We start from the raw sequence: 12,592 nt of genomic DNA on the forward strand, positions 1-12,592 counted from the left end.
CGAAAACGTGTCTGCGAACGGGGGTTTTTGGTTGGAAAACATCTTCCTGTAAGATCAGTTTCCCGCAATTTTGCAAGTTGTCTATTCCAACCACCCTACTAGCCACAAGGAATCCGTCGTCTCCTCTCTTCCGAGAAGGCCAAAAGCAATCTGCTCCACCACAGCAGAGAAAAGAGCAGAAGAGGCCACCGAAGAGGCCAACGCGTCGCCGTCAGGCTCAGAGGACAGGGGGAACAGCCAACAATGAAGCAACGAAACGCGCGCCCGTATACGTGAGGGGAACCAGCGAGGCACTTGCACGAATTCTGGGAAAATATGGAATCTACGTTGCTCACGAACCTGACAAAGCCGCTTCTTACCACGACCGAAAGACCGCGTTCCCAGAGAAAAACAACCGGGTGTCATTTACAAAATCCCGTGCTCCAAGTTCCCGGCTTCATATGTCGGCGAAACAAAAAACCTTCATTGAATGACGTCCGGCTAATGAATTCGGACGCAAATTCCCCCTCACCGAGCACTGCGAGCGCGCCGACCACCGAATAGCCTTCGAGGAGGTGAGCGTCTTGGCCGTGGAGCCAAACCTGTTCAAGAGGCGACGTGGAGTCATGGCACATCCGGCTCACAAAGGCGGCGATGAATAGAACTCCAGGAACGCTCCCGTCTGCGTACGTTAGTGGACTGCGCCACGTGCTAACAAAGGGAGAGCGCTGCAGCTGGCACACTTTAGTCACCCCTGCAGAAGGGACCGAATTGGTCCCGAAACGTTGGGCAAAATTAGGTTGGTTTATGGTTTGGTTTATGGAGTTTAACGTCCCAAAGCGACTAAGGCTATGAGAGACGCCGTAGTGGAGGGCTCCGGAAATTTCGACCACCTGGGGTTCTTTAACGTGCACTGACATCGCACAGTACACGGGCCTCTAGAATTTCTCCTCCAAAGAAATTCTAGCCGCCGCCGCCGGGATCGAACCCGCGTCTTTTGGGTCAGCAGCCGAGCACCATAACCGCTGAGCCACCGCGGCGGCATTGGGCAAAATTAAAATATTGGTTGGCGTCAGTTCTTTCTCTCAACAGATGGTGTAATTTCAATTGGTCGTGACGTCACATTGCGCGAATAGGCCAATTGTACTTTGGCTATAGTAACTATGCAACCAATTAAATGGATCGTATAGTGATGCTCCAAGTAAATGCGTCTGAGTTTCATTAATTGCTTAATTAACCAATTAGCCTAATTAACCTTTCTAGTCATACCAGATAAATAAATAAAACCGAGTATGAAATTGGTCGAGTTAATCGAACCAGGGTCTCCGGAGTGCGAGTCCAGCACGCTAACCACTCCACCATGCCAGCTCGATGGCTTGGAATGAACAAAGGCGTGTCTAGTGAATACGGTCTTTTCGTTCCCTCCCGTCTTCCTCCCTTCCCGTTACGGCGAGGTTCAGTTGTCCACCGAGATATGCGAGACAGATACATTTCCTTCCCTCAAAAACCAGTTTACCGACGAGCAAGGCGCAGAGCCGAACGGGCGACGGCGTTCTTTGGACTCCCTGGCAGCGTTGCGAAACGCTGTCGCGTAGCTTAACATCTTGCCCACACATCAGTAGCAGCACCGCGGTTAAGGCTTTCGCCTCACCGCACTTTAGGTCCACGCGTGTGTTACCGATGATCAGCTGGACGCCCCTCTCCAGCTGTACTGTGCATTGTGCGTGTATTCAACTTTAACTAAATCACCACGCGCGCACGACCTGTACATATATATGTCAATATGCTGTTGCCCTCACCTCCTTCATTTCATTTCTACATCCTGCCTGCTACTTCCCGCTGCCCCAGCTCACGTGCTTCCCGTAGCGATGACAGATGCCGGGGCTAGCGAAAATCGTTTTACTTCCTTTTGTTTTATGTTTATTAAGACCACTATTACTACTTACCCGCCGCGGTGGCTCAGTGGTTACGGCGCTCGGCTGCTGGCCCGAAAGACGCGGGTTCGATCCCGGCCGCGGCGGCTGAATTTCGATGGAGGCGAAATTCTAGAGGCCCGTGTTGCGATGTCAGTGCGTGTTAAAGAACCCCAGGTGGTCGAAATTTCCGGAGCTCTACAGGACGGCGTTTCTCATAGCCTGAGTCGCTTTGGGACGCTAAGCCCCCCCAAAAAATCAAAATCAAACTACTACTATAAATTGAGGAGGGTAGTGGAGAGGAGGTTGCCGTGCACAGCGGGTGCGCACAAGGCGGGAGGTAGATCGAGGAGGAAGCTGCAGGAGTAGTGTGTCGCTGCCTTGAAGGATCAAAGTTTGCTGATCGTCGCGTCATCTGTGGGAAATAAAACAAACTGTACTCTAGTTATGAGCTTTTGTAATGCTTGATGAAGCGCGGGTAACGTCCTTAGGGGCAATGATGCTGAAGGACCTAGCATTAAAATCCCTGAAACAGAAGCAGGAACAAATAAATGTGTATCAGTCTGAAAAATAAAGAAAAATTTAGCCCTTCAGAAGTGCACGGTTACGAATGGTTACGAACTGCTGTAGTTTTTATTTGCGGTTCCCAGGTGGCGCTTTCATCAGTCACTGAAAATTGACTGTGTTTTAAGCGGGAATGGCAGAGGTTCGTTACAAGTGCAAATAAAGACAACTACTTTTATAACTGCTGTGGACTAAAATTAAAAATATTATAGCTCTCTGCAATCGAGCCTCAACAAAATTCAATGCTAATGTTATGACGTCAACGTGACGTTGCCGTAAGCGCACGTTCTAGAGGCTTTGTCGCCCAATCAGCGTGCTCTGTGTAGCCACCCCGCTACCCCTAAACGCCGCACCGCCGCATTGGCCGCACTTCGAGAACCTCTCGGATGTTGTGCGGTAGCGTGGTAGAAGGGGTGCGCGTTCTAATGAGGTTCAACTCGTCCAGTTCGAAAGGATAGCGAGAAGTGTCCGACTTGTCTCATCACCAACGGTAAAGCAAGTTGTGAGTTGAACATCTCTCTTTGAGTGTCATTTGAATGGCGTGCGTCTGCGGTATGCGTTGTCGTGCTTCGTGCCATGTGACAGTTCGCCGCACGAGCTTTGCATGTTCGATTTGCGTGAACGCGTGGCGTTTCCCTGCGTGAAATTGCAGTGTGCACAGAGGCACGGCTTTGTTTTCTTGTGCAAGGCTGAGAGTACGTTTTACTTAAGATTCTTTTTGGTTAGTATTCACCAAATGAAAACTTGGCGTTGCGTTGTGTGTTCTCATCGTGCCTTTGATTTGCTTCAGGTGATATCAAACCACAGCCACTTGGCATGTCTCGGACTGTCGACCCAGCTCCAGCGCAATTCGAAGAAGACGAAATCTGGATTGAAGAAGAATACGTTCCGCCTCCGCCACAACAGACCTATGAAGCTCCGCGTTTTGGTGGCCGGAACAATCGCGCTGGAGGTGCCGACAGCCGAGACAGGTAGTTTCTTTGTGGCGATTTTGGTACCTCGTGCAGGCTTAAACACGCCATGCTTGCCACAAACGTTCGAAGCTCGAGTGTGCTACTCATTCGGTGTTATGCTTTGCGCACATGTAGCGTCTCTATTTCGTCGAGTACCAAATTTGCCGGGTTACTTCTTTTTACTTGTTGCAAACCAGGCTGTGATAATTCACTGAAATTAGTTTACTACAACACAGCGCAGATTTCCAACCCTGTATGGTTGCCTTTTATTTCTTCCTAATGCGTTGCCACATGGCTCAAGCACCTGGACAACTGGTCCGCAGTTCCTTTGTCATTGTGAACGCGACCATAATTTGCTCATGCCAGAATGGAAATGATCAGTGTAAGACGCTCGCTCATCTATGCTAAAATCTTGTCGAGCGATTTGGCTCTTATGATTGTTTTCGTGAAACAGTTGACCAACTTGTGTCAGATTTCCATGCTATAAAATAGCAGTTTGATGTTGCTTGTGCTGAGGTGTGATGTGATTGTAAAATAACTATGAAAGAGAAAAATGGGACAGACATGTGCAGAGTTTTTGTGATTTTCTATTTATCTTATTCATGTTATAACCAATAATTGTGGTAAATTATCACTGTGCCCAAACTTTAACATTCATGAACTGTAGGGCACTCATGTAATCACTGGCCAATATTAGTTGAATTAGTGTAGTAAGTTGGGCAAGCTGGTAGGGCTACGCAATTCAACGGCCTAAGAGACCTAGCTACACACATGGAACACTAACCAGGTGCTGTGGCCACCTGGTTTGTGTTTCTTGTGTGTGGCTAGGTCTCTTGCGCTGTAATATTACACAGTATTAGCTGCTCATTGAGTGAAGAGAGTATATGTTAACAACACTGTCATTTGAGTTCTTTGCACAGCATATCGGCTCGGACAATTCATTGGCAGGGGTTTTGTAATCTATCTTGAAAATGTAGCAGCACGAAAAAACGAGGACAAAAAAGACACAGGTACGACAGGACATATGCTGCACTTCCAACTGAATTTTATTGCGGAAACCAAAGCTTAAGTACAGCGCTACTATCATCCCCGTGGAAATCAATCGCAATGATCCAAAAACGCCAGTTCATTATCAAGAAGAGACAAGGAAAAGCGGTGCTTACACACTGACCACCTGCTTTTCTAATGTGATATGCCTCAATAATCTCTTTCCACCCGATCCTTTCCATGCCCAAGAAACTTAGTTTTCCGGAAAATGGGTTTACACTTACAGTCCTGGCAGTGGATAGCAAGATGGCCGCTCTTCCCTTCTTTTACCAGATTGTGATGCTCCCTAGCTCTCTCATTAAAACAACGTCCAGTCTGACCTATGTATACTCTGTTGCAAGTGAGCGGAATGCTGTACACTACCTGATTGATTTCCACGGGGATGATAGTAGCGCTGTACTTCAGCTTTGGTTTCCGCAATAAAATTCATTTGGAAGTGCAGCATATGTCCTGTCGTACCTGTCTTTTTTGTCCTCGTTTTTTCGTGCTGCTACATTTTCAAGATGGATCAATACCAACTGGCCCAAACTTAGGTGCTTTTGCATAGTTTTGTAATGAATGTGCACCCCTGTTGGTAAGGGACAGGGGAGGAATGGATAACCGCTTGTATTCTTTTCAATTTTCTTCCTGTCCCATATTTAGAGGACCTGGCAGGGGCCGTGGCCGATTTGGCACGGAAGGCCGTGGCCAGCGATCCGACGGTATAGGGAACTGGAGGAATGGAGCCGACGCAAATGCAAATACCGAGGTGATGGTCGTGCCGCCAAAAGATATTGGCAAGATCATTGGTGAGTCTGCGCTGCTAACGTGAAGACTGAGCAGATTTTCATCATGACACTTTGGTGCGGTTGTCGAGCATAATTGTCCTTGTTTCTTTTGGCCAAATGCATGCTAACAAAGAGATGAAGATTTGCTAAGGTTTTTTTTTCTTTTTGTTCAGTTTTGGTCTTGCTGTCACCAGTTAGGAGTCACATTGTAGAATTCAGCAAAAAGTAGCACTAGCACTAATGAAGGGCTTTTCTATGACTTGGTTTGATATGTACTGTTTTCACCATAGAAAGACAGAGGGGTAAGAGAACAGGCTCAGGCACTCACTTTCAACTTATTTCATTTTTTTTCAACTGACAACCGTCGTCTCACTGCAGCGGTGTCCTAGTGGTTTGAGCATCCGCGTTGCATTTGGGAGGCATGGCGTTCAATCCCCAGTGCTGCCAGGTACGCAACGGGGATACAGTACAATTTTTCCCCTGGCCTGGTGCTTGGCTTCATTGGGGTGAAATACTTGGAAAATGGGTCTTTGACCCCTCCTTGAGTAAATGAAAAACGCCTTATGCCATGGCGCTGTTTGACTACAGATGCCCTTGGGGCATAAAAATTCATTGTCGTCGTCAAAAACATCCTCTTAAATCTTGCCACCTATGCGTTACAACTAAACATAATGCTTCAAAACTACGAAACCGGAAGCCAGAGAACATGCGAAGACATTAAAAAAAAAAAGTGAAGGGCAATTTAGTGTGGTTAGGCCAAACACGAATTAGGTGCACTCTCAGTTCGTTTTTCACTTTGGTTTCGGCCGAAGGCTTGGTTTAAGAGGACAGTGAGATAGTGGTGTGTTCTGGATCCATTGTTTAGGATGGAAGTTGGTTGAAGGCAGCATCTAAAGCACAACACGAGAGACTGGCTGTTAAACAAGTGAGATGTTAGGCTGTGGCAATGACTTAGTGGTCTAATGCAGTGGGCAGCGAAAGCTGATCTGAGTGGGTAGTTCGTTGTTTGGGCTAGGGATGCGGAGGCATGAAGGAGAGAGGTTGGAAAGGGTGCAGGCTCGCTAGTTTTTAGAAGCCCTCTCTCCATGGAACGGGGACAGAGGACTGTCCCCTTCACTTTTCTGCCTAGAATCTGCTGCATTGCCATAAAAAGTTGTCCATGAGTATAGCGTGAAATCACAGGCGACTGGCTAGTGCCTTTGTGAAGTGGGATTAACTGTGGCGTCATGTCAACCTGTCGAGGAATGCGGAATGGGGAATAGAGAATAGAGTAATGGGGAAATGGATGGCTTGTTAGGATATCTATGTAAGAAGCAAGCAAGTGTGCTGGTTCTGCCAGTGGCGCGTTCTTTCTTCTAGTTTTTCAAATTATTTCCCGTCTACAATGAGCACTCCAGTTTGTTTCATCGCTAGTAAAAAGATTAAAAGAGTAACAAATTTTTCGTCCTGTTTTTTTTTTTTTTTTGCATCAAAAGGCTATTGGTCTCTTTCAAATATGTTCTGAACCAAGTCATCTAGCAATGTAAACATTGGCTGCAAATTGTTATGACGAGAGTTCCATCACACTGGCCGAATGCCTAGCAGAGAGGGTCATGTGTTGACAAACCTGTTTGTGTGTGGCATGTGCCCAAGGTAAGCACTCTGTTGCATCTGGTTACAGGCAAGGGTGGCTCCAAGATACGGGAGCTTCAGGATTCCAGTGGCGCGCGCATCAAGGTCTTGAGGGATGAGGATGATGGCGGCTACAACAGCTCCCACGAAGCCAGAGTTGAGCTTTCGGGCCCCGACGAAGCCCGTCATAAGGCACAGCAGCTCATCGAGGAGCTCATCTATCCACCTGGAACGGGAAGTACGTAGCAGCGCCCTTTCTCGCTTTACGAAGTTTATAAGTGAGTTTCAGTGACAGCAAGATCAGTACGTAGCACCGGTGGTGGATTTGAGGAGTGATTGCCTCCACCCTGAAGCAAGAAATTTTTTTTTATGGGCAATACTGTGTGAAGCCCCAATTTTTGAGGCAGAAAATTTCTGGCATGCATTCTGCAAATAGGACTGGTACCCTCCGAGAGTTGCCCATAAATTTGCGGCTGTGGTAGGAAGACTACTGGTGACAGGATGTGGGAAAGATGGGCTGGGGAAATTCTGGGCTGGAGTTATGATGTAATAGGTGGGCCGTCGACACCTTGCTCAGAGAGGCCGCATGGCTAGCAAGCAAACAAAGCTGTGTGCTGTGGCTGTGTGATTCTTCTTGTTTGCGTGTGCCTTCTTGCATTTAATTTTTTTAAAACACATGCTACTTCCTAAACCATCCGAGGTGACTGCATGTGAATGGTTCATCTTATAAACCATCCAGAACATTAGGAGCACAACGTATGTTTACTTCATGACCTTTCACCCTTGCTTTCACGAAAGACCTTTCACCCAATCTCACCCTTGCTTTATGGCTCGGAGAAGCAGTGCCTTTAAAATTTGACACGTTTATGTATGCATGTGTGACACTCTTTTCTGTTGACTTGTGCCATGCATCGATTTTCTACTGGACGCATGTAGCTCACCATTTTTGGCAACGTTTTGTGGCTTCTGGGTGATGTGAAAACTTCGTGCTGGGTCTGTATCTTAGTGGCGAAGTGTGCTGCTAGTCATTTAATCCAGTCTGCTGGTTTTGTGCTGCTTGGCAGTCTTCAGGGGCTCATTCCCCTTCGGGCTATAGCTCCAGCGCCAGTAAGAATTATATCTTCGGGCTATAGCTCCTGCACCATTGAGAATGATATCTTTGTCACTACTAAACTTTATCACTGCCAGAAATTTATCGGGGCTTGTCTGCATGCACCTTGCTCAGGTGATGAACCCCATGCTGTATCTTTTGTTTCATAGTGCTGCCTGGAGATCAAGCCTTGTGTCATCTTAATGAGCTGGTTGCTCATATTGTGCTACTCTATGCTTCCATGCAGTATTTATTCATTAATGTATGTATTAATGCGAAAACATTACTTGGTTATGTTCGCAGTTTCGTGTCAAATGAAATTGGCAAAATATATCCGCAGGCCTTGCGTCATTCAGAAAAGATTTAGGTGTAAAAGAATGATTGTACGAGGTAGAGGATGACAAAATGTTGCTGCGTGCCGAATTTGGTTGGTGTGGAATCGGTTAATTAGAGGCAAAAAAGTCAATTAGCCGTTGAAAAAACCATGGACGTCAGTGTGGACGTCAAAACAGCCTTGGACGTCAAAATAGTATAAAACGAAAAAAAAAAAAAATTAAAAAAGCATAAACCACGGTAAAAAAAGGTGCCAATTGATGTAAAAGTAAAAAAAGAAAATGATAGTACCAAATGAACCAAAGAGAGGCGAGAATGTGTAACAGGTGTCATTGCTTTCGCATTCCATCAAGTCGGTGCAGTGATCTCTAAGGTTTTTTACCCTCGGGAACGAAGCATTATTGGTTTGGGTAAGCAACAGCGAAGGGTTTGGGTGAGCAAGCATTAGGGCATATGCAAAATAAGAAGGCAAAGGATGGCAACTTCTGATCATGCAGCTTTAGCTAAGGCATTTTTTAACCGCGCATTGCCATAGGTGGAAACATTGCTAGAGGGAAGGAGATTCCAATCCTGTGGTATTTGTGGTAAAAAAGAATGATTGCTTGTTAGTCTTCACAAATGGTGGTGTTTGTTATTGGATTTGAACTGCTAGTGCAGAGATAACACTGTTTCTTTAATTTTAAGTCAGCAAGCCTAGCTATATTGGGCGGGGTTTATTAGAAGAGTGTGTTCCTAAGCGGGGGGCATGTATGCCCCCCCGCTTAGAACACATTCCATTTCATCCCGCATTGCTTTTAGGCGAGCAAACACTTGTCGAGTTTTCACTTGTTTGTAAGTTTCTAAAGAAAGCCAGTGTTTTAAATCTATTATAATGTAACCTCTGTACACTTGACATAACATCATCTAACCTTGTGTTTGGCGCATGATAGCCATAGTTGGTTATGCGCCATAAAACCCCATATAACTAACTAACATGCTTGATGCATCCAACGGGAAATCAGGAAAATATAAGTTATTGCAGCTGTTAGTTTTGTTTCAATTTCTTGCCATGTTTGTTTTCAGTCACAAAGCCATAGAAACTAAGTAATCGTGGCGGGATCTGCCTTTCAAATTATCAAGATGAGACTAAAGAGTGTTGTGGTGTGTACTTATGTAGTATTAGATTTCAATTTTAAACCCTTCATTTGTATGATGTACACTGTTCTGTGCTTGTTTTAGGGTGTCCAAATGTTTCAGGAACACCACAAGGTTTGACTCCTTACTTTTTGGTCCATTTTTTATTGCTAGCGTGTGTAGTGGACAGAACTCTTGGAGCACACTGTACATACCGCTTTGCCTTTTCTGTGCTCTCCTCTGCAGCTGAAGTATGTAGTATTTATTTGTTTTTTTGCCTCAAGGAAAGGCAGTTTTCATGGCAAAAGGTTTGCATGTGACACATCATACATGGTTTGCTGGTGAGGCCTGTAGCATGCCTCTTAATGTGTTGTCAGCAGCCGTAATCTCTCTTAAGAGGAATGGCTTCACGTGCACAATCCTCCCAAGCTTTGGACTGCTAGGAGGCCGTGCTAAACAGCTTAGAAGCAAACCCCTTGGGCTGTATACTTTTGGCGGGGCTGTATCTATAAGTGTGCCTTAATTTTAGATATTACAGACAAACACATCAGAAAGAAATGATTGTTTTAATATGCTAGGGTCATTCAGGTTTTTGATTGACTCTTTACACCAGTTTGTAGCTTCTGCTGGTGAGGCATCCCTTCTGTGTTCTAAAGTTGCTTCTTTGGCCGCCGCGGTGGCTCAGTGGTTATGGTGCTCGGCTGCTGACTCGAAAGACGCGGGTTCGATCCCGGCCGTGGCGGTTGAATTTCTTTGGAGGCGAAATTCTAGAGGCCCGTGTAATGTGCGATCTCAGTGCCCGTTAAAGAACCCCAGGTGGTCGAAATTTCCGGAGCCCTCCACTACGGCGTCTCTCATAGCCTGAGTTGCTTTGGGACGTTAAACCCCATAAACCATAACCATAAAGTTGCTTCTGGACAAAGCTGGTAAACGGCACGACTGAATGTTATTCTTATGTGAGCTTTCTTTTGTTCACTGTGGCGCGTATCCACTCCTCCACTGCAGCTCGCTTCAGCAAGAGGGAGGCGAGCTCGAGCGAGGACCAGCCGGTGCCTTTCATTGACTGGGCCAGGCTGATAGCCGAGAGCGACGAACAACGGGAAAAGCGCTGGTCATGTGAGTGCAGCTTTTGTGGAGCAGCTGTTTTCCTCTCTTTCGGAAAAAGTGGCGAGGGGGGGGGGGGGGGGGGGGGGGGGGGGGCTTCTTGTTTGCAGGTTTGCGGCTCTTTTCCTTTTCACCTTGAGAATAAAAAGTACTTTGGGCTGTCATCTTTGAATAGCTGCTTTTGAAATTTAGAATTGATTTATTCGATGGGGATTTTTCTTAAAGGTGCACTGAAGAGAAATCTGAACTAGTCCTTTTGCCGCGGGAACTCGATCTACACGTTCCCAGCATTCTTAGAAACTTCCACTTATTGCCCTGTGTGGCCGATTTCCCTAATTAAATTGAATTAAATGTCCGGCTCCCGTCTTTATTTTTTGAATTCTCCCCGTACGGTGGGCGGAGTCGACCAACGCGTGGAGTGCCTTTCAGCCAGCTCCGTGGATTCTTTGCTTTCGCTTTATTTAATTTTGTAGGTTTCCGTGAATAAATAGTTTAATTCGCAGATAATATTCCCGCAAAATAAGCCCGCAGAAATAAAAATACGCACGGACTATTTGCTTCTACGGATTACTACGTATTACTCTGCCGATGGCAGAGCAGCAAGCTGCCACGGGACTGGGTGGAAGGCACTCCACGCATTGGTCGACTCCGCGCACCGTACGGGGAGAATTAAATAAAAAATGGCGAGAGCCGGACGTTAATTTGATTTAATTAGGGGCCACAGAGGGCAATAAGTCGCAGTTTCTAAGAATGCTCGGAACGTGTAGATTGAGTTCCCGCGGCAAAAAAAGACAAGTTCAGATTCCTCTTCAGTGCACCTTTAAGGTACATCTCGAGGGATGTGGCAGTGTTTCAGGCTCGTCAGGAATACGCCATGCACGAGGGTCTTGCTCGGCTTTTCTGGTTGGGGGCGTACAGTTTAAGGGCTGCAAGATGTTCAAAACTTTTTCTAACTGTTGAGTGCGTTTGCATTTTAGTGGAGAGAAGGAAACCTTTGTTGATTTAAGTTGAACATTCTGTTTTTACCTCCTTGCAGCCCTCGCACCCATCATCAAGGACTTCTACACTGAAGACCCACGCGTTGCTTCTATGTCTCGAGCGGAGGTGGAACAGTTCAGGTGAGTTGGTGTTGGCAAGGCTGAAGCTGTGAGTTTCAACTCGCATGATTGAACTCGCATGATGTTTGGAGTGAGATATGAGAATGGCGCATTGCCCAAATTCTAGCACCTGGCATATTTGAGTTTGGTAGTACCTCTTGTTATGGCAGAATATTCCGAGACTGCTGTTGAAAGGATTACCGGCTGATTCTGTTTTTCACCGTTGTTCGAAGAAAAGGATGAAAAGGAATGTAGTGGATGACAGTAGTAAGTGAAGTGAGGTTGGCTCTGTGTTAGCACTGTGTTAGCACTGTGTTAGCACTGTGTTGGCACTGTTGGCACTGCCTTAGAATGCTATTTAGTGCAGTATAGCTTTCTGCTATGTTCCCGGGGGCTGTGTTTTCCTGGCTGCTATGTTTTTGTAAGCCAGTCCTGTCCGAGCTCCCATACAGACCCATGCTGTTACATTCAGGGGTGGAAGTGCTGCGCCAATTGCGCCATACGGTGCCAATTTGATCTCCTGCGCCAAGCTGCGCCCAAACGGCAATTTACGCCCATTGCAAGTAGACAGAGCCAAATTTAGCCGAGTGTTATATTCGGCTGGGCAACAATGGAGCTCGCTATGAAACGGACGCAACCGCATTTGCATCGACGTTGGATTCGCTCATGTTGGTTGTTGCGGCTGTCGCGAAAGTCTTGAACACGCATGAGCAAAAATAAGTACTTTTAACTATTATCTGGTAATATAACTTGAGCGCGGCCGGTATTGTGAACTTACCTGACATAGCAAGCTGTATTCATTGTGCGGACAACGAGAGACCAGGTTCACTCGCATAATTTGTGCACTTTCTTCTGTAATTTGGGGCTCCAAAAAGAGAGATGATTTCGCGAACACGTACTAAAAAAACCTCATGAAGGTCATAATGCGCATATATGACTTACATTGTCGCGCATACGTCGACCGCCCACTCGCACCCCTCGCTGGTAAAAAAAAAAAAAGTTGACGCAACCCCCGTCCTCT

The 12,592-nt window shown here is 46.3% G+C and overlaps 1 protein-coding gene across 3 annotated transcripts in view; it reads left to right on the forward strand.

Moving 5' to 3' along the window:
* Positions 1 to 2,768: 2,768 nt before the first annotated feature.
* The window catches only part of LOC149327874 (putative ATP-dependent RNA helicase DDX43), a 43,844-nt gene continuing 34,020 nt past the window's right edge, over positions 2,769 to 12,592 (forward strand). The window contains exons 1-6 of one of the 3 annotated variants that reach the window (XM_089563212.1): positions 2,769 to 2,958; positions 3,247 to 3,427; positions 5,099 to 5,244; positions 6,884 to 7,072; positions 10,376 to 10,486; positions 11,511 to 11,592. In XM_089563212.1, the coding sequence (XP_089419338.1) occupies positions 3,273 to 3,427; positions 5,099 to 5,244; positions 6,884 to 7,072; positions 10,376 to 10,486; positions 11,511 to 11,592 (683 nt within the window). In that variant the 5' untranslated portion in view covers positions 2,769 to 2,958; positions 3,247 to 3,272. The remainder of the gene's footprint in view (positions 2,959 to 3,246; positions 3,428 to 5,098; positions 5,245 to 6,883; positions 7,073 to 10,375; positions 10,487 to 11,510; positions 11,593 to 12,592) is intronic. The other 2 variants (XM_089563214.1, XM_089563215.1) reach the window with 2 other exon arrangements.

Source organism: Amblyomma mixtum, chromosome 10 (assembly GCF_055824585.1).
Source record: "Amblyomma mixtum isolate Tamu chromosome 10, ASM5582458v1, whole genome shotgun sequence".
Taxonomy (NCBI): domain Eukaryota; kingdom Metazoa; phylum Arthropoda; class Arachnida; order Ixodida; family Ixodidae; genus Amblyomma; species Amblyomma mixtum.